This window comes from Thrips palmi, unplaced genomic scaffold (genome assembly GCF_012932325.1).
Source record: "Thrips palmi isolate BJ-2018 unplaced genomic scaffold, TpBJ-2018v1 HiC_scaffold_10, whole genome shotgun sequence".
Classification (NCBI taxonomy): domain Eukaryota; kingdom Metazoa; phylum Arthropoda; class Insecta; order Thysanoptera; family Thripidae; genus Thrips; species Thrips palmi.
The window spans coordinates 6,860,435-6,881,811 of NW_023144621.1; the positions used below are offsets into that span (position 1 = coordinate 6,860,435).

At 57.0% G+C, this 21,377-nt stretch overlaps 1 protein-coding gene across 42 annotated transcripts in view; it reads left to right on the forward strand.

The window, feature by feature from the left end:
- LOC117638915 (Down syndrome cell adhesion molecule-like protein Dscam2) overlaps positions 1 to 21,377 on the forward strand; it is a 102,247-nt gene that overhangs the window by 49,538 nt on the left and 31,332 nt on the right. For 11 of the 42 annotated variants that reach the window (XM_034374092.1, XM_034374112.1, XM_034374113.1 and 8 more), the window contains exons 5-11: positions 2,304 to 2,474; positions 6,058 to 6,207; positions 16,783 to 16,912; positions 18,590 to 18,771; positions 18,871 to 19,125; positions 19,209 to 19,622; positions 19,717 to 19,878. In XM_034374092.1, coding sequence (XP_034229983.1) covers positions 2,304 to 2,474; positions 6,058 to 6,207; positions 16,783 to 16,912; positions 18,590 to 18,771; positions 18,871 to 19,125; positions 19,209 to 19,622; positions 19,717 to 19,878 — 1,464 coding nt within the window. Of the gene's footprint in view, positions 1 to 1,298; positions 1,464 to 1,741; positions 1,904 to 2,303; positions 2,475 to 2,584; positions 2,747 to 2,996; positions 3,162 to 3,590; positions 3,756 to 4,324; positions 4,496 to 6,057; positions 6,208 to 7,551; positions 7,676 to 8,958; positions 9,083 to 9,168; positions 9,293 to 9,329; positions 9,454 to 9,545; positions 9,670 to 10,985; positions 11,107 to 11,303; positions 11,422 to 12,217; positions 12,342 to 12,965; positions 13,090 to 13,230; positions 13,355 to 13,894; positions 14,019 to 16,782; positions 16,913 to 17,459; positions 17,581 to 17,729; positions 17,851 to 18,589; positions 18,772 to 18,870; positions 19,126 to 19,208; positions 19,623 to 19,716; positions 19,879 to 21,377 lie in introns of all 42 variants that reach the window. The other 31 variants (XM_034374133.1, XM_034374124.1, XM_034374132.1 and 28 more) reach the window with 24 other exon arrangements.

Here is a 21,377-nt window from a genome sequence, read left to right on the forward strand (position 1 = left end):
ATCCACTCCCTCTACCGCTTATCTAAATACATGGGAGAATTTCTCCTCTACGCTTGACTTCAAAGCGTACAGTCTTTGACCATAGTTGTATGCTTGAATAAAGCGGACGAGTGGGCTTCAGTTTTACCAGTGTTGTTGTTCTCTCGCGTCTCGCTGTGTTGTTGCTGTTTGTGTTTTGGATGTTTGGTCGCGTGGAGGTGGCTGCACTGAGAGATCTAACCCAACAGGCAGGCTGAGTTGGCAATCCTGTTGACGCTGGTTCGTGCCCGGGGAGTGTGTGCCTCCGTATGTGGCAGCACTGGCGGCGTGGAGCGCGGAGCGGTGGCCGGTGGTGGGCAGACCGCGGTCGGCCAGAGCGCCCCTAGCCCTTAATGGTAATGGTAATGGCGAGGTAGGCCGCCCGCTCCACTGGCGCGCCCAGCGCGTTGCCGCGCGTCGTTCGTCGGGCGCTTCCCGCTGGCGGTAGAAACCAACCCGCGCTCCGAACGCACCTCGTTCGCCGCGAGTTCGCTTCATTTTCACGCGGAGAGAAAAAAATAATGTCCAACTATTTACGTCCATTGTTTCAAAATAAAATTAAAATTATTTTGGAAAGTCCTCCAGTGCAGCTCCTCCCCCGACGATAAGCGTGTTCCGATGATGACTGTGACCCTGTTCCCCGAAGTGTATTGTAGGAGTGTTTTTTGACTTTGTCTCTGTACTGTGGTGATGCCGTTTGGGTAAGTCGTTCCTTGTCTTTTGCATTAGATTTTTTCTAAAGATTAATTCGTGCTGATTGAGCGGGAACCAAACACAGTTAGTTGAGTATTTTGCCCGTGTGTGAAAAAAATTATTGATCAAGACTACGGTTTTGTAAAAAAGAATTTCCATCGGACTCTTATAAAACTCTAAGACTTTCCTTCTCGCGCCATAGGGCATTTGTAAAGGCAATGATAATCTTTTTAATTTGTTTCCCTCTCGTGTGGCCTCGCCTTGCGGCGTTTGCAGTGGTGTCCCAACACTACGACACGGACGTGAACAAGGAGTACGCGATCCGGGGCAACTCGGCGGTGCTAAAGTGTCAGGTGCCGTCCTTCGTGGCCGACTTCGTGTCGGTGGTGTCCTGGCACACCGAGCAGGGCGACAATTTCACGCCGGGTTCCGACTACGGTAATTCGGAGTGACGCTCTCTCTCCCGCATGCCCTAGGCTAGAGCCTCCCCTTTTCCAGCCAGGTTCCCAGCAGAACGCAGCAAAAGCACCGAAAAGAAAAGCGCCGTCGGCTGGGCTCGAACCTTGACTCGCTCTCTTGTCCCGCAGTGGTGCAACAGTTTTATCAGTCCGAGGTGAACAACGAGTACGTGATTCGCGGCAACGCGGCCGTGCTCAAGTGTTCGATCCCGTCGTTCGTGGCGGACTTTGTAAGCGTCGTGTCCTGGGAGGACTCCGAAGGCCACTCGTACTCGCCCAAGGACAGTCACAACGGTAACTGCTGGCTAACAACACCCGAACCGCGGTCCTTTTCCAGGCGCCTCCAGCTGCCCTAATCGTGTTTCCAGTGTCTCGCAGAGCCCGACTAATCCGTAAGAAACATCCACATCGTCCAACACTAGTTTTCTTTAAACTTTTTTTTTCGGTGCTGGCGTTTGGGTGTTTCTCGCGGTGCGGCGGTTCGAACTCCACAGGTATGGCGACCGCAGCGCGCGGCGTGTCGCGGCGTGTCGGCGTTGTCCGGCTGTACTAACGTGTCGCGTGCCCCGCAGTCGTGTCCCAGTTCTACGAGGCGGAGGTCGTCTCCGAGTACGTGATAAAGGGCAACACGGCGGTGCTCAAGTGTAACATTCCCTCCTTCGTGGCGGACTTTGTCCGCGTGGACGCGTGGGTGGCGAGTGACGAAACGGCCTACCTGCCGACCAGTGACTACGGTAATGCCCTGCGCGCCCTGGGCGCCGACTAACCTAACCGGCCCTTTTTCCCCGCGTAGTTGTCAACCAGTTCTACAAGGCCGAGATCCTCACCGAGTACGTCATCCGCGGCAACACGGCCATCCTCAAGTGCAGCATCCCCTCCTTCGTAGCGGACTTTGTGAGCGTGCAGGCCTGGCTCACGGACTCGGGGGAGGCCCTGGTGCCCGGGGGCCAGCCGGACGGTAATGCTCCACGCCGCGCCGCCGCGCTCGGCGCCGTGCTACCCCAGAGCGAGCAGAGGCGTCGCGGAGCCCGCCTCCGCGGCGCGCCTGGCCGCCGTCACAGTGGTCACAGTGTGTCAAAGAGTGTCAAAGAGTGTCGCCCCTCCAGACAGCAGCCTTGCCTTGTGTCCCCGCAGTGGTGTCCCAGCACTACATCACGGAGGCCGAAAACGAGTACGTTATCCGGGGCAACTCGGCGGTCATGAAGTGCAAGATCCCCAGCTTCGTGGCGGACTTTGTGTCGATTGACGCGTGGCTGTCAGACTCCGGGGACACGCATGTGTACAGCAAGGGCCAGACGGACTACGGTAAACAGAGTCCCCTCCCTCTTTCTCTGTCTCTCTCCCCCGCAGGTGAATGCGCACGTGCTTTGTCTCTCTCTCGCAGCAGTGTGACTGATCCGCCTTGCGTTTTCTAGTGGTGGCTCAGTCGTACGAGGTGGAGGCGGACAACGAGTACGTCATCCGAGGCAACTCGGCCGTCATGAAGTGCGAAGTCCCCAGCTTTGTGGCGGACTTCGTGCACGTTGAGATGTGGGTGGACAGTGCCGGCAACTCTTACCGCCCGGACGCTGACTACGGTAATAGTTCAGAACGAGTATCAAAATTTTAATTTTTTTTCACGCGCGGGGGTTTTGGTAGTTGAACCCGCGTCCTTTCACCCCGCGCTTGGCGTCGATAGCCACTCGGCCACGAGCATGCACCCAGTAGAGGCAGGTTTCAGCTGACGTTCTGGAGTGTCCGCCTCCGCGCCGAGCCGAGACTAACCCAAACCTTCTCCCGCAGACCAGCAGCAGCACCGCGAGTCTCTACCCGCTTGTTTGTTTCTAGTGGTGCACCAGTTTTACCAGACTCGCGTCATCGACGAGTTCGTGCTGCGCGGCAACGCGGCCACGCTCAGGTGCCTGGTGCCGTCGTTCGTGGCGGACTTCGTGCAGGTCGTGGAGTGGCTGTCGGACGACGGAAAGTCCCACGTGCCCTCCGACGACGGCTACGGTAATGGCAGCCCTAGCGCAGCCCTCGCGCAGCCCTGGCACGTCGTGCACCCTGGAGGGCCGTCGGAACCAAACTTCACAGTCAATTTTAAAAAATATATACAAATTACTGTCGACTTTCTAATTTAAAAAAAAAACAAATACAACTAAACTTGTCTTTTTAAAAAAAATCATTGACTGCGGAATTTTTAATCTCCGACAGCCCCTTTAAAAATCACTATGAAAATTGTCTTAAAAAATTCAATGACTGAGGAATTTTTAATCTCCGACGGCCCTTCACTGCCATATGATGACTCTCCTCTCTTCCGCAGGAACGACTAACTCTTTCTCCCCCACAGGAACCACCCACTAACCCCACAGGAACCACCACCACCGCGCTGCCGCGGCCACTGTCTGACCTGCGGCCCCGCTGCCGTTGTTGCTGTTACAGTGGTGAATCAGTACTACGAGGCGCAGGTGTACGATGTGTTTGTGATAAAGGGCAACGCGGCCGTGTTCAAGTGTAACATCCCGTCCTTCGTGTCGGACCACGTGGAGATCGGCAACTGGGAGGACTCCCAGGGCGGCCGCTACGTGCCCAGCCCGACCGACTACGGTAAACAGACAGGCAGGAAGCACGCCGTGTCTACACGACCCTCTTCTTTCCAGGACTTTTCCAGGAGTTTGCAGGTCGCAGTGCAGTGGGCAGGCCGGAGCGTGAAGTGGACAGAGCGCGTCGCCCCGGACAAGGCGGACTGCCGCACGGGGAAGGTGGTCGTTGCGAAGCGGCGGCGCCACGTGCGGGTTGCGCAATGGCGTCGCCTTTCGCGGAAACACCTGGCCCCTCCCAAGCGAATCATTTTGAATTTAGATCACTCAATTCTTTTCTTAGTTCCAAAATTTTTACTGTTGAAAAAATTCTAAAACTTCAGACATGTATTGTAAGACTTGATAGTCTGAATCTATAATTAACAACATTCTCTGAAAATTTCTGCTCAAATCCCCTAAAAATTCATTTCAGACTGAAGCGTCTGATAATTTTGAATAGTTTTGATTGAAATAATTTAAAAATTCTTTGAGTACTTAACTGTCGAAACTGTTGAACGCGACTTGTCTGGGCGCGACATCGCTGCGGGTGGTGGTGGTGTGTCGTGGACTCGGACTGACGGTGTGTTGCTGACGCAGTGGTGACGCAGCAGTACTCGGTGAACGTGATGGACGAGCACGTCCTGCGCGGCAACACGGCCATCATCAAGTGCCACATCCCCAGCTTCGTGGCCGACTACGTGACGGTGGCCTCCTGGGTGCAGGGCGCGCAGGACGGCCAGCACGAGATCCGCGAGGAGCACGACTATGGTAACATCTGCATTTGCCGGTTACAACCAGTCACTATCGCATGGAGAGAGAGTCAATTCATGCAGCCTTCTCTTTTTTTAAAACTTCCGGTCTCAATGAATTCATTTACCTGCTGTTTATGATCCAAGCTGAGGACAGGCTCGGCTAAAAACGAAGCCCGAACCGTAAAACAAGAAATAACTGGCAAATGCAGCTGTTGCTTTTCTCTTTGCAGGGCATTTTTTGTAAATCGTTGTGGCTGACTGGAAAGCATATGTTCTGCTCTTGTTCGTGGAGTAGAAAGCCTGATTCATACAAGCTGCACCTCGTAACTCAAACATGTCTTCAAACATTTAAAAAAAGACGTCAGTTGAATAAGAACTGCTTCAGTAAACAGAATAAAGATTTCATTATTACTTATGACACTCAGAGGAGGTACACTGCATGAACTAGACTTACTACTCCATTCATAAACGGTGTCTTAGTGCCTGTGCTATTTCAATGATGATTATGTTACCTGTATGCTATGTTTGTATTGTGATGTAACCATAACTATCCAGTTTTCCTGAAAAGCGTAAAAAATAGTAAACACTCATTGCAACAGTTTCTATCTATATGTGTATGTTCAAGCGTTTTTTAAAAATTACCTTTCTGCGTGGTGAATCGTGCGTCATCGCAAGTTTGTTACAAATCTTAAATTGATTTTGCTCAGGAAAACTGAATTTTTATGAGTAGAATGTAGACACTAAGAGCATGGCTTGTTTATTTATCTTGAAATTAGTGGTTGCACATCATATCTAAAATAGAACTTTCATTCCAATCAATTTGAAAAGCAATCCAAAAAAGAAATTAATATCTAAAGTTTACTAAAATCTTTTAGCTTGGAAGTTTGCAACCATTGATTCAGTTGAACCTCAGTGTCTCCCGTTTTCTTCACAAGGAACTTAATATTTTATTGCAAATCCTTGCCTGTAGTGAGGTCCCTAAAAATTAAACTCGTGTCAGTTGTGGACTAGTGTCCTTTTTTATTTATTTTGAAGAACGGACTCAACTGAGATTCAACTCAAGATTTCCTTTGCGCGGTGCAAGAGGGTTGTTCAAGCTAAGGCATTTTCTAGATTTTTGATCCATTCTATCCTTATATTTTCTTGCCTTCTTGCTAAACCCGAATGCACTGTGGCCCGTGCTGTGCGAAAACATTCGACGTTTGCCTTCTAGTCTGTCAAATTTTAACTGAATATATTGGCACTGATGAGTATAAGTCGAAGCATAGGTAAACGTTTCTCGATGTTCTTGTTCTTCGTACTTAAATTATTATCTTGGTTATCATAACACGGCCTCCTACCCGTCGAATGTTTTCTATTTTCATTCATGTGAAGTTTTATTCTGACAATCGAAAAGAGGCAGCAAGTTCCGAGACATTAACTACTGTATCAAAATCAAGTCGCGTCTTTGAAAGTTAAAAAGCAAAGGAATCTAGCTTCTTTTTATCGACAAGTAAAAATTTGCTAAAAGAAAGCGAACTTGCTCCCTCTTGGACCACCTGGGCTGGGCCTGACGCTCCGCTTGTGCTGTTGGCACAGATGGCAAGTACCTGGTCCTTCCCTCCGGAGAACTCCACATCCGCGACGTCGGCCCCGAAGACGGATACAAGACCTACCAGTGCCGCACCAAGCATCGCCTCACCGGGGAGACTCGTCTCAGCGCTACCAAGGGTCGTCTAGTCATCACCGGTAAGTTCAATTCCACTTCCATTCCATTCATTAAATAATTAATTCATTTTTGAAAGTTCAGCCGTAAATTTGTAGAGGGCATCAAATCGCGATTGCATGAACCATCAATCGATGGAGCTGACGAACCCGAATTCGGGCAGAAGGCACAGCATGTCTAGTCGTGACATCGAAGGCAAAGATTTTGTGTGCCATTTGTACGAGAATATCCGAATTTGGTGCCCTCTACCAGATCAGAATGATTTGATTAACTTTTGAGAAACTCATTTTAGCATAGGTTGAAGGCAAATAGCGGGGTTTGATGCGAATACTGCGCCATCTTGTAAATACTAGTTTGACATTTTGAAACGTCTTCATGTACAGTGTCTCTCACTAATCGTTTTTCAGTAAGATTCTCTAGTTACTCTGACCATTTTATACCTATACCTTTTCCTTTTCAATTTGGCCTTTTGAATCCTGTTGCCCTCGCTATTTACCATCTCCTTTGTTTCATGAATTTTAAATTTTTGTCAATCAATTAGATCCGTAGTCACTCTAATTGATTTGTGTTAGGTGTGGTACCGTTTCCCTTAGTCGCTCCGCTCTCCCTAAAAGTTAAATCTCCAGTAGATTCCTCTCCTTATTTAAAAAACCTAGAATCATGTTGTTTGTCCTTTCTATCATACCCTCTTCATTATTTATTTTTAAAATTTAAATATGACTTGTATAAATATGTAAATAACGTAATTTTCGTGTTCACGAGTTTATTTGATCTTTAGACTCAATTTTTCATTGTTTGTTGGTGCCACACCTGTGTTGTTTTTACTGTGCAATGTGTGTCGCTTTGGATGCAGTTAACACCGTGCCACCAGGCTTGTCATCTAAATCACAATGAATAAATTCTTTTTTTTTTACGTATTTGGTTCAGAACTTTGCTGGTTGTTAACTGTGTCCAGGCCATGTCTTTGTGAGGGGCGGTGGATCTATTTCGACTCGGGGTAGATCCCCCACCCCTCTGTTGTGTACTCTGTGAAATCGTTGCCTGAATGTTGGGATAAGGGTACCCCTGTTAGCTGACGGCCACTCCTTTCGTAAATTCAAAACAAATCATTAAAAACTTTTTTTTACCTTTTTTTTGTTTCAAAATTTTGAAATGTATTGAATTGAGAGATAAACGCGAAGCCAGGAGGGGAGGAGGAGGTGGTGGTGGTGGCAGCAGTGGCGAAGCCTGGCGCCGCGTCTCACTCACACATACACACACACAAACACAAACTCAGAGTTTCCGCAACACTGTGCAGGTTGAAGTACAGGGTTGCGCCTCGAGTTATTCGCGTGCGGTGAAACCGTCGTTTCCTGTTCCTCCGCTAGAGCCGGTCGGCAGCATGCCTCCCAAGTTCCCGACCGCCAACAAGATCACGTCGTTCGTGGTGGCAGGCGGCGAGGCCACCGTGCTGTTCTGCCCGGCGCAGGGCTTCCCCGTGCCCAGGTCCAGGTACGACCGAGGGAGGGACCGAGGGTGCGGCCCACAGTGGGCCAGAAGGCCGGTAATGGCGGTAAAAATCCACGACGGGTTTTAAGTTCCAGAGTCGCTAAATGAAGCTCGAATCGACCGTGTGACCCCACCAATGGATTGCTCTTAGAACGAGGAATCCATTGACGGGGTCACACGTTTGGTTCGAGTCCCGTTCAGCGACTCTAGAGCTCATAACGCAGCTGGAGTTTTCATCGCCTGCGCCGGTCTTTTGGGCCACTGTGCGGCCCTGCCCCGGCCACGGCCCCCGCCCAGCCCCACTGCTGCGCGGATTCGCGGGCTTTGGCGGGGCTGGCGTCCACCTGTTGCTCCGCTTGCTGCGCGCTGCGCTCGCCCCGACCCTGAAAGCCGCACTGCCGCCACTTCGCTCGGCGCCGAGCCAACCCCACCCCGCCAGGGCTCGGCCAGGCTCGGCCAGGCTCGGCAGGGAGTATTGACCGCCGCGAGAGATTGGGACCACGGCGTGTTGGGTGGCGGCGACGCGAAGCCCCCACTGTGTCAAGGGCTGCAGCGCCGCAATGGCTGGCCGGCTGCTGCGGTGGGAGTCGCGCCAGCTGGGCCGCGGCGTAGATCAAGGGCTCGCGTGGCGTAGTGGTTATGGTCGTCGCTTCCCGTCTCCGAACCGCAGGGTTGGCTCCCCGCCTTCCGTCTTTTTCGTGGGGCTCTTGCACTCGGGCAGCGATCCACAGAGCGCGGCGTCTAACTCGACGGCCTGCTTGTAGAGCCCGTGGGGGCGTCCGGCCCAAAGTTCCCCACCGTAGACACGGGCCGCAGCTTCCGGACGCGCGAGGGCCTCGCGCTCACCATGCTGTGCCCGGCGCAGGCCTTCCCCGTCCCGATGTACAGGTAACGGCTATACCCCGCGCGCCTCACCCGGCGATACCCCTCGCTTTGTAGAACCCGTCGGCGCGGCCAGCCCCAAGTTTGCCGGCGTGGAGAGCAGCCGCGGCCTCAAGGCGCGCCTCGGCGAGGCCATGACCATGCTGTGCCCGGCGCAGGCCTTCCCCGTCCCGACGTACAGGTAACGAGCACCCCGCGCCGCAGAGACGCTAAGTTCGGCTGTTTGGCTTGGCAGAGCCCGTCGGCTACTCCGGCCCCAAGTTCCCCACGGCGGACAACCTGCGCGGGTCGCGAGTCCGCTCCGGGCAGAGCCTCACCCTCCTGTGCCCCGCGCAGGCCTTCCCCGTCCCAACGTACAGGTAACGAGTGGCGATACTCCGCGCTACAGCGACATGCTCCCGCAGAGCCCGTGGGCTTCTCCAGTCCCAAGTTCCCCTCGGCGGAGAGTTTGAGAGCGGTGCGGGTGCGCGCCGCGGACACCATCACCCTGCTCTGCCCCGGGCAGGCGTTCCCGGTCCCCATGTTCAGGTAGGCCAGGGCTCAGCCAGGACACCCTGCTCCCAGCCATCCAGGTAGAGTAGTTCGCGAACTCGGAACGTAACGCCTCCTTCCAGAGCCCGTCGGTTCGGCGGCGCCCAAGTTCCCCACCGCCAGCAAGGGCAACATCTACTCGGTGGCGGCCAGCAGCGCCCTCACGCTCCTCTGCCCCGCGCAGGCGTACCCTGTGCCCTCGTTCAGGTAACGACTAGTTACTGACCTGTCTCCGTAACTACAGAGCCGGTCGGTAGTTCCGGGCCCAAGTTCCCCACGGCCTACAAAAGTCTCTCGTTCGCCGGCTCGCTCGGCCAGAGCGTCACCATCCTGTGCCCCGCCCAGGCGTTCCCCGTGCCTCACTACAGGTAACTAGGTCCTTCCCCGAGGGGTGCCCGGTCCCAGCGTTCCGGTAACTAAGTAGTTACGCTGCTAACCCCCGCGGCACCGCCCTCGCCAGAACCCGTCGGCAGTTCGGCGCCCAAGTTTCCGAACGCGGACAAGAGCAGGACCTTCGCGGCGTCGCTCGGAAATAGCCTCACGCTGCTCTGTCCCGCCCAGGCCTTCCCCGTGCCCCACTACAGGTAACCAACGAGTAGGCCTGGAGGAGGAGGTTATCGGGTAACGCGTTGAACAGGGTGGCAGAATACCGGTGGAGGCGGCTAAAACTCTGGACGCGTTTTGAGCTCCAGAGTCGCTAAACAGGACTTCAACTAAGCGTGTGACCCGCAGCAATGGATTCCTCATTCGGAGAGCAATCCATTGGTGGGGACACACCTTCGGTTCATGTGCCATTTAGCCACTCTGAAGCTCAAACGCGTCTAGAATTTTGGCCGCATCCTTCGGCCTTGTGGCCCACTGTGCGTTGGGTGACGGCTATCGAGTACACTGGAAGCGTGGGTAGTGACAGCAACGGGAACACCCCTTATCCCCACGACGGCGGCGTGCTGACGGCGACCCTCTGACGCCCCCCGTGCCCCTCAGAACCGATCGGCAGCTCGCGGCCCAAGTTCGCCATGACCGACAAGAGCCGCACGTTTGTGGTGTCGGAGCGCGAGGCCCAGACGCTGCTCTGCCCCGCGCAGGCCTTCCCGGTGCCACACTACAGGTAACTGGTTGGTCGGCTGCCGTCGGCATGGCGACCGCGGACCGCGCTCCAGCATGCCAAGCATGCCCCAGTGTAGTGGCGCCGCGCTCCGCAACAAGTGCCCACCCCCACCCCAACATTCGGCGACGCGGCGGCGGCGCGGTCCCCACCACTGCTAAAGCGCCCTCCCTCCCCAGAGCCCGTGGGCGCCAAGGCTCCGACCTTCCAGAGCGACCTCAAGAGTGGCTCCTTCGCGCGCCGCCAGGGCCAGAGCTTCGCGCTGCTGTGCCAGGCGCAGGCCAGCCCGGCGCCTTCGTTCCGGTGAGCAGCTCCAAGGAGCAGTTTGGTCCTGGTTGGAACGGTTGGGACACTTGGATCGGCCGGCCGGCTAGGCAACGCTGTTCACAGAGCACCGGCCGGAACGCGAGCAAGCTCGCCGGCCGGCCGCTGAGGGAGATCCTGGTTTGTTGGTGTAGAACCCGTTGGGACCAAGTCGCCCAAGTTCTCGCTGGACGCCAAGAAGCAGTGGATCGAGCGCTACGAGGGCCAGGGCTTCGCGCTGCTGTGCCCGGCGCAAGGGTACCCCGTCCCCGCGTTCCGGTAAGCTGGCCACAACCTCTCCGACTTTGACTTGGCGATCGCCGCGCGCAGAGCCGGTCGGGGCCAAGGCGCCGTCCTTCGCCACCGACTCGACCATCAGCGCCATCAGGCGGAGGCGCGGCCAGGGCTTCGCGCTGCTGTGCCCGGCGCAGGGGTTCCCCGTGCCCGCGTTCCGGTAAGCCAGACACTCCATGTCGGCCCTTTGCCGCGCAGAGCCCGTCGGGGCCAAGGCGCCGGCGCTGTCCACCGAGTCCATCTCCCTTGTGAGGCGCAAGGTGGGGCTGGGCTTCGCGCTGCTGTGCCCGGCCCAGGGGTACCCCGTGCCGTCCTTCCGGTAAGAAAGCTTGTCGAACTTGACTTGGCGCTCGCAGAGCCCGTCGGCGCCAAGGCGCCCTCGCTGTCCGCCGAGTCGTCCATGATCAAGCGACGGGCCGGCCAGGGCTTCGCCATGCTGTGCCCGGCGCAGGGGTACCCGGTCCCAGCCTTCCGGTAAGCTTGTCCTCCGCGCCTCACTGCCACTCGCGCGCGCAGAGCCCGTCGGGGCCAAGGCGCCCTCCATCTCCACGGACTCCACCAACCTGAAGCGGCGCGCCGGCCAGGGCTTCGGCATGCTGTGCCCCGCGCAGGGGTACCCGGTCCCCCACTTCCGGTAAGAACACTGACGGCGTGCCTCGCGGCTTGGCGCAGAGCCCGTCGGGGCCAAGGCGCCGTCCCTGGCCGTGGACTCGACCGTCATCGCGCTGCGGCGGAGGCAGGGGCAGGCGTTCGCAGTGCTGTGCCAGGCCCAGGCCCACCCTGCCCCCAGCTTCAGGTAGTAGAGTCGCCTACTTTCCAAAACACCAACACCCTTGTCCCAGCAGACCAGGTACGACCTCGCACGACACCCGGGTTCGAACCCCCACTCCTGCAGTCTTTTCGTTTGTCCTCCACCCCCGCGCGTAGAGCCCGTCGGCGCCAAGGCCCCGTCCTTCTCCACGGACTCCGGCACCAGCTCGTACCGCCGCCGCGAACTCACGAGCTTCGCGCTGCTGTGCCCCGCGCAGGCCTTCCCGGTTCCGCACTACAGGTAACACGCCAGCTGGCCGCCAGCTCCGCCGGGGCCCACTATCCCGCATCCAGGTAGGCCGACCACGAGTCTCGCACTCTCGAACCTTGGCGCGATCCTCGCAGAACCCGTCGGCGCCAAGGCGCCGTCCTTCTCCACGGAGTACACGAGCTTCGCCGTCACGAAGCGCCAGGGCCAGAGCTTCGCGCTGCTGTGTCCCGCGCAGGCCTTCCCCGTGCCGGGCTTTCGGTAAGCGCTTACGTCGCCACTCCACGACACTGGGACTTCCCTGGGTAGTCACACGCTTCCCCTCCCCGGTCCTCCTTCGCAAGTCAGGGGTCCTCAGCTGACGGGGTGTCCTCGACGGCGACCTTAGTGAGTCCTCGCGTTGTCCCCGTAGAACCGGTCGGCGCCAAGGCTCCTACCTTCTCTACCGAGTCGACCAGCTCCACCTTCAAGAAGCCGCTCGGCCAGAGCTTCGCGCTGCTGTGCCCCGCCCAGGCCTACCCCGTCCCCGCCTACCGGTGAGACTGCAGACCGCGTCGCTACCCCCCGCGACAGAGCCGGGGTATCGACGAGGCTAGCGTAGTTGTGTCGTCGAGGTTAACATGGGCCCTTGGAACCGACCAAAGCAACGGGGTTTACTCGTCCACCTCCTCGACGTGCAACCCCCTGGTGTCTCAGAGCCCGTGGGTGCCAAGGCCCCCTCCTTCTCCTCGGAGGGCAAGAGCATCACCTTCGAGAAGCGCCAGAGCCAGAGCTTCGCGCTGCTCTGCCCCGCGCAGGCCTTCCCAGTGCCGTCGTTTCGGTAAGACGCTCAGATGGAAAAGGGGAGGAGAGACCAGCAGGACAGGGATGCCCTTTCGGCCAGGCGACGGTTTTCGCTGCGTCGCTCGAAACGAAATGTCGAATGTTGGCGCGCAGAGCCCGTCGGCGCCAAGGCCCCCACCTTCTCCACCGAGTCTAAGATCTCGTCGTTCGAGAAGCGGCTCGGCCAGAGCTTCGCCCTGCTGTGCCCCGCCCAGGCCTACCCCGTGCCCAGCCACCGGTAAGATGCTGCAGGACTTACCCCGGCCCGCCCCAGGTAACGGTTTCACCCGAGGTTTCGCCCCGCTCCCCCACGCTCACCCCACATCGCCGTGCCCCAGAGCCCGTCGGCGCAAAGGCCCCCAGCTTCTCCACCGAGTCAAAGAGCTTCACCTTCGAGAAGCGGCAAGGCCAGAGCTTCGCCCTGCTGTGCCCCGCCCAGGCCTACCCCGTGCCGGCCTACCGGTAAGACTCGCAGCAGGACTGCCTAGGCCGCGTCGCTACCCCGCGTTCTCGCAACGTCCTCGCAGAGTGAGTAGTGAGTCCCCTCGGGCGCGGGGTATCTGCAGCGGTTCACGCCACCCGGTTCGCCCTTCCTCCCCTCAGAGCCCGTCGGCAGCAAGGCCCCCAAGTTCTCGACGGACGACAAGAGCCGCTCGTTCGAGCGCTCCACGGGGCAGAGCTTCGGGCTGCTGTGCCAGGCGCAGGGCTTCCCAGTGCCCACCACCAGGTAAGCGCGGGCAGGCCCGGCAAGCCCTCGTTCAGGCGGCGATACCCCGCGCGTTGCGAGTCTGTCGCGCGGAGTATTCCCAACCTCCTGTCCGCCCCCAGAGCCGGTCGGCACCAAGGGCCCCACCTTCTCGACGGACGACAAGAGCAGCGCGTTCGTGCGGCCGGCCGGGGCGGCCATAACACTGCTGTGCCCCGCGCAAGGCCACCCCGTGCCGTCCTTCAGGTGAGCCGGGGTTGAACCTGCGACCCACGCCACAACCACCCTGACCACCCTGCGGCTAGCCAAATCTCCCTAATTTAATAAACATTATTAGAAAATTAAAAACAAAATCCCGTTTTTGAACACGAGAGTTCACGTCCTTTCGCTCACGGGCGGAGCCAAAGCCGATGGGGCCGGTGCACGTTCCCGGACTCCAGGCGGTACCCTGTCCTCGCGTTCAGGCGCGACACCGTGGGCCTCTGTCTCTGTCGCACTCATAAAGACACTCCGTGAGAGTGCGAGAGAGACAGAGCGACAGGTTTGCTGCGTGCACCGCAGAGCCCGTGAGCGGCACCGCCCCCAAGGTGACGGCCACGTCCAAGATCACGGTCTTGAGCAAGGAGGAGGCCGCGGCCGTCGCGATGCTGTGCCCGGCCCAGGGCCACCCTATCCCGCACTTCAGGTAAGGCGGTAAGGCCGTGACCCTCCACGACGCGCTCCCTTGCAGAGCCCGTGAGCGGCGCGGCGCCCAACGTGCCCCCCACCGCCAAGTACACCGTGTTCTCCAAGCCCGTCGGCGCGCACATCGCCCTCCTGTGCCAAGCGCAGGGCCACCCTGTCCCACACTTCAGGTGCGTCTGGCGAGCGGCCGGGTGCTCGCGGGAAGGGCAGCAGCAACAAAAAATAAACAATTTGAAACTTGGAAAAGCAATAGGCTTATGCAGTATTTGAACCGCGGACCCTTGAAGTGGATGGAAATCCTACGAGTGACCGTTGCGCTACGAGCCCTTCCCGTTGCCCGGCCCGCCGTTTGTCCCCTTGTGTCTCACGATGAGGACTCCCCAGAGCCCATCGGCGCGTCCCCGCCCAAGTTCGCCGGGTCCAGGACCTCGGAGTCCTTCCGCAGCCACCAGGGCCAGTCCTTTGTCCTGTTCTGCAACGCCCAGTCCTACCCAGCGCCCGCCTTCAGGTACAGTCCGTTCTAGCCCGCCTTCAAGTACTGTCCGTTCTCTCCCCACTCTCTCCGACACGAATCAAGTAAGTCAACGTGTCTGCATGTTCTGCTTCCCCGGTGAGTAGCCCGAATTTTGTGCACACTGTACAGTGTACATACCGACATCATGTAAATAATTCAATGTAAATTTCCGAGTCGCACGAGTGTGTCACAGTAAGACGTCGTAGTTATTCGTGTCGTGTAGCTTCCACTCTGTCTTTTCGTTTGTTTTTGGAAAAGACGGGATTTTAAAAAACAAATCTCTCTATGTTCTTTTTGTTCTTTCATGTCCTGTCCAGTACGTCAACCGGGCGTTGCTGTTTTTTGCATTTTTTTTTCGATGCTGAGCCAATGAGTGGGATAACTATTTCTGCGGCTATGCGAAGCGCCCGGCAGGTAGGCCGCTAGCGGGCACGCGTGCACTGGGGTTGCCTACCCGAGGTTCGCAGGCGCTAGCCGGAGCGCCCGGCAGGTAGGCCTCTAGCGGGCACGCGTGCACTGGGGTTGCCTACCCAAGGTTTGCAGGCGCTAGCCGGAGCGCCTGGCAGGTAGGCCGCTAGCGGGCACGCGTGCACTGGGGTTGCCTACCCGAGGCTCGCAGGCGCTAGCCGGAGCGCCCGGCAGGTAGGCCGCTAGCGGGCACGCGTGCACTGGGGTTGCCTACCCGAGGTTCGCAGGCGCTCCCTGAAAAGACGTCGCCACGCCCTGTCTCTGTCGCACTCATGGGGCGTTCCCACGGGGTGCGAGAGAGAGGGGGATGTTTTTGTTCCGCGCATTGGCCCAGTAAGGAGAAGCGGCAAGCGTGTCTGGGGGATCTTTTTGGGGGCTGTGGAGATTCTGCGGCCTCAGTTCTTCACTGCCTCTCCAATGCCTCTTCAGACGCTAGCGCACAGTTTGCCAGAAAACCGGTGCAGGCGGCCAAAACTCAAGACGCGTTTCGTGTTCCAGAGTCATTAAATGCGACTAGAACCGAACGAGTGTCCCCACCAATCGATTCCTCATTCGGAGAGCAATCCGTTGGTGGGGTCACACGTTCGGTTCGAGTCCCATTTAGCCACTCCGGGGTCCAAAACGCGTCCAGCATTTTGGCCGGCGCCACCGGTCTTCCGGCTCACTGTGTGACGCCTCTTCGCGCTGCATGCTGCATGTACTCGTCCGTAGAGCTCTCCGGGCCGATGGTGGGGCCGGGCCTGCCCGCCAGGCTCCAGGCGACTGGAGTCTGGAGGCCGTCCGGGACGACTGCGGCGGCGGCCGGCAGCCTGGCCATCCCCTGCGAGGGGCAAGGCTGGCCCACGCCGCACACGAGGTGAGGACGTTAGCGTAACCAACCCATAATTCTTAAAAAATAAAAAAAGGAGAAAAGGCACTACTAGGCGACACTCTCTACCCTGCCCCGCCCTATCCCAGCGTTCAGGTGAGGGAGCGTCCTCGGGGTTCGGCTCCCGTAGGGTTTGGCTACATGCCAGCGTTTCCCTTCAGAGCCCGTGACGAGCGTGCAGCCGCGCGTCAAGAGCGAGTTCTCGAACGGCGTGCGCATGGAGGTGGCCGGCGGCAAGCACGCCTTCCTGCAGTGCAGCGCGCAGGGCTTCCCCGTGCCCGGCTTCCGGTGAGTGGAGTGGCGAGTGGCGGTACCCCGTGCTGCCCGTGCGCGCGGCCGGGCAGGGAGTATCGCCGCCCCGTCCCGCATTCAGACAAAAGTGCGTGCAGTCGGGCAGGGAGTATCGCCGTCCCGTCCCGCATTCAGGCAACCGTGCGTGCGCGTGTGTGAGTGAGGTTGGCCACGTCCTTGCAGAGCCCCAGACCAGCATGGCCCCCAGGGTGAGCGTCAAGGACGTGACGGGCATGCTGCGCGTGGCGGAGCAGGGCGCCACCCTGTCCCTCTTGTGCGCCGCCCAGGGCTTCCCCGCGCCGGCCTTCAGGTACAGTCGGCAACCCTAGCGCCCTTCCCGACTCAGGCGACGATTCCACTAGGTAGGCAGGTCGTGCAGATGGGTGTGGTCTTTACAGAGCCCCAGGCTAGCGTTGCCCCCCGTCTCAGCGACACCAAGGTGGGGTCGAAGCGCGAGCTGGTGCGCGCCGCAGCGGCCGTCTCCCTGGTGTGCGCGGCGCAGGCCTCGCCGCCGCCGTTCTTCAGGTATTCGCTGCTACACTGCAGAAGTCCTCGGGTCCCAACATTCAGGCGACGGGTTAGGCACACAGAAACACAGACACCGCCACTGCCGCCGTCTTGCAGAGCCCACAAGCAACATCGCGCCCAAGTCCTCCGGGGAGAAGTACGAGGGTGGCCGTCTGCTCAGCTTCGCCACCGGCAGCCTGGCGCTGCTGCTGTGCCCCGTGGCCGGGTACCCCGTCCCGGTGTTCAGGTCAGTCCTTTGCCCGCTGTCCCCCAGAGCCCACCAACAACATCCCCCCGCGGCTGGCGGGCCGTCGCATCGACGGCAGCCTGGTGCTGGACGTGACGAGGGGGGGCACCGCCGTCATCCTGTGCGAGGTGCCGGGCTTCCCCGTCCCGCGGTACAGGTCCGTGTCGCGCTGTCGCCGCCACACTCACACACACACACACACGCGCGCGCCCCGACCGACATTCAGGCCACGCCAGAGTGCGCGTTCTGAGCAAGAACCGTGATCGCCAGAACCCACGAGCAACATCGCCCCCAAGGCGCCCGGTAAGAAGTACGAGGGCGGTGAGATCGTGCTCGCCGCCCAGGGCGTGGACGTCTTCCTGCCGTGCCAGGCCACCGCCTTCCCAGTGCCGCGTTTCCGGTAAGTCGGCCTCCTCGGCGTCCTCGGCGTCGGCCAAGGTAAGTCCGCACACTCACGGAAGCAGTGGCCGTCAGGGAGGGACCCTTTTGCCGCGAGTCGGGCGTGGCGTTTCGCCTTGTTACCCCTTCCCTCCGTCTTCGCCGATAGAGCCGACGAGTAGCGTGGCCCCCAGGGTGCCCGAGGGACGCCTCCACGAGAAGACCCTGCAGGCAGGCCGCGACGCGACGCTGCTGTGCCTGGCGCAGGCCTTCCCGGTGCCGCACTCCAGGTAGGCGACGTGGAGACACGGGGCGCGGCGGCCACAGCCACAGGGAGTAGGGAGTACCGACCATCCACGGCATTCAGGCACGCTAGCAGTGCGGGTACGCTGCGTTCACAACATTGAGGCAACGCTCCGGCCACCCACGCGTTTTGCAGAGCCCACCAACACGATGCGGCCCAAAATCACGAGCAAGGGCATCGAGTTCAAGGACGTGGACTCGGGGCGCGATGTGGCACTCCTGTGCCCCGGCCAAGCTTTCCCCGTGCCCTTCTACAGGTAACGCAGGGCGGGTGTAGGTTAGGTCAGGTTAGGTCCAGTCAGGTTGGACCAACCACGAGTTTCTCACTAATTTTCACCGCCCTCCTCGGCGGAACAGGTAAGTGAAGGGTTTGCGATATTGGACGCCGTTGGCTCACAGGGATTCCCTTCCCGCGGAAAGGCCGCTCACTTCCGGTCCGTACCGGAAGCAGCAGGTTTGAATGTGCCCGCGGATGTTGCCACGTTGCAGAGCCAACGGGGTCCGTCCCGCCGCGGGTCTCCAGTAAGAGCATTGAGGTGAAGGGCGTGAGGGTCGGAGAGACGTTCGTCGGGCTCTGTCCCGGACAGGGCTTCCCCGTCCCCTTCTACCGGTAAGAGAGTAAGAGAGAGACAGAGGCAGACCTCGCGTCTTCCTAGTTCCGGTTGCCGCCGATCGTTTCAACTGTAGAAGTTCAGCCCCTTTGTCATTCAATGGATTTTACCGTTTGCAGTAACAAACTCAATGGATGGGTCATTTATGTGGGGAGTTGAAATGAAGTACTTCAAGTTCACTGAAGATCATTCCTGAAAGAGGCAGCTAGCTTCATCGATAGACTCGGTGCACGTGTTTACATCAGCAGACGGTTGGTTGTCGACTTAGAGCGATGTACCTAAATCTGTATGGATGACAAACGTGCATCTTGTTTAGAGATGGGACTATCTCGCCTCTCTGGAAAGGTCTTCCCGGACCAGCCTTGACATCGGCCTATGCTTTCAGGTGGTACAAGTTCGAAGAAGGCAGCTCCCGCAAGCGCGCGGTCACCCTCAACGAACGCGTCAAGCAGGTCAGCGGCACCCTCATCATCAAGGAGGCCGTCGTGGCGGACTCCGGCAAGTACCTCTGCGTCGTCAACAACACCGTGGGAGGCGAGAGCGTGGAGACGGTCCTCACCGTCACAGGTATGGCTGCCTAAACCCATTGCTTTGCTTACTGTCTGTTGTTCAACCAGTCAAATTTGCAGAAATTGGAACTAATATTTTCTTACGTTTTTTTTTCAGCACCCTTGTCAGCAACGATTGAACCACAAAGCCAGACTGTAGATTTCGGCAGACCAGCTGTCTTCAACTGCGTTTACAAGGGCAACCCTGTGCGCACCATCACCTGGAGCAAGGACGGACGGTCGCTCAACCTCGATGGACCAGTGCTTCGAATTGACGCAGTCAAGAAAGAAGACAAGGGCATGTACCAGTGTTTTGTTCGCAACGACCAGGAAAGCGCACAGGCCAGTGCTGAACTGAAACTTGGAAGCCGATGTAAGTGTGAATGGCAGATGGGGTATACATAATTTGTTGTGTGTTTGCGGAGCTCTCTATTTATTTTGTTTCTTCGTTTGCAGTTGACCCCCCTCAGATTGTTCACGCCTTCTCCTCTGAGACTCTCCAGCCTGGACCACCTGTACATCTCATGTGTGTTGCCTCTGGAAACCCAACGCCTGAGATCTCCTGGGAATTGGACGGAAAGAAGCTGACCAGCAGGGAGAGGATTCAAGTCGGACAGTACCTGAAAATGAATGGCAACGGCAATGTGGTTTCACACCTCAACATTTCTTCCATCCAAACGGCTGATGGTGGTCTTTACAAATGCATCGCCTCATCCAAAGTTGGCTCCGTTGAACATGCTGAGAGGCTCAATGTGTATGGTGTTCCATTCATTCGTCCCATGGATAAGCGAGCAATTGTTTCTGGAGAAACTTTATTCGTCACCTGCCCTGCGGCTGGTTACCCAATCAAGTCTATTACTTGGGAAAGAGGTAATCATTATTGTTCATTTTATTTTATATTTAAAATGTTTTTCTTTTAAAAATTAGCTTTACTAATGTTGGTTCCATTTTAATATTTTTGCAGATGGACGTACCCTTCCTATTAACCGCAAACAGAAAGTTTTCCCCAACGGCACCCTGATCATTGAAAATGTTGAGAGGCAGTCTGACCAAGCAACTTACACATGTGTCGTTCAGAATGAACAAGGATTTTTGGTGAAAGGCAACCTGGAAGTTCAAGTCATGGGTAAGTCACAAAGTTCCACCATGGTACAGACAATGACCTCTTTTGTTTACAAGTCTTACATATCAAATAATTCTTTTAAAAAAAAATTACAATTTTTAAAATTTAAATTTGAGGTCATTGTTTTTACTATGGTATTATTCATTTAACCTTCGGAACTTCTCCATTGTTCTTTGTGGTTGAGAACAGCATTCAGAAATATTCAAAAATGCCTGAGGAACCTTACATCAGTTCATAAAGAATTCCATTGAAAAAGAATTTTTTTATTGCATCTAATGCTGTTACAATCACATAGAACATAAATTTTCAGGTCGAAAATATTGGTTTGCCCTATTCCCCTGTGTGACCCCTATTAGCTGTTGCCTAAGGAGATTTTTCTTTCTTTTCCTATATTTTTTCAAGGGTTCTTGTACAAAGTGTTCGTGCTATTTTATTCCATTATTTCAGTGAGTCATCGTCAGGTAAGTCTGTGATCTTTCATGTGTAGGGGTATGCCTGGCTGTTGTTTTCGATCGTGCTAGAGGCACTTTGCATATTTTCAGGGTCATATGTGTTCTGTCTTGCTCAATGTCATTTTTGTCTGGTCCTTCCTCAGTTGTCGATGGTCCTTTTGAATATCCTTCTCTTTGTTGGGTGAATTCCAGTTCCTCCTTACATTACACCCTTCCAATTCGAGGGTCCTGTAAATGCCGGGGAAAGTGTCCAGCTGAATTGCCATGTCCCGAAGGGTGACAAGCCAGTCAAAATCGAGTGGCACTTTGATGGCGGAGACATCAAGTCCACAGCCTTGGCCATTGTCACTGTACCTTTCGGAGACAAGGCCGTCTTGCTGTCAGTCAATTATGTTGGGCCTGAGCACAGCGGAAACTTCACTTGTGTTGCCAAGAACGCTGCAGGAGTCACCAATTACACCGCAGAGCTCCTAGTGAACGGTTGGCCTGCAAGGATATTTCTGCGGTTGACATAGTTGTGGCTGTCCTTCTAGAGCATTGATCCTTTGGCTTTTTTTTTTCGTTTTCCTTCCTTTACCCATGCTATCCTCTCTCCTTTGCTTTTGCAAAGCCGTTTTCCTTGGTTGTTTTTTTTTCGCATTTGAGTTGTCGATGGTCCAGCACAGAGCCGCCTGAAATGAAAGGGAAGGGGACAAAATTAAATGAACTTGCCGTCCGTTGGGTGTCCGACTCCAGAGCCGCCCACCATCAACCCGTTCTACTTCGGCGAGCTGCCGCTGCCCGTGGGCCAGATCGCGCAGCTGCAGTGCGTGGTGCCGAGCGGCGACCTGCCGCTCAACATCTCGTGGAACTTCCCCGGCGCGGACGCGGCCGCGGCCAGGGGCGTGACCGTCATGAAGCTGGCGGAGCGCGTGAGCCTGCTGATGATCGGTGCCGTGGACCCGCGCCACGTGGGCAACTACACCTGCGTGGCCAGCAACGCCGCGGCGGCCGCTACCTACTCCACGCCCCTCACCGTCAAAGGTGGCCGTCGACGACCGCGCCGCACGC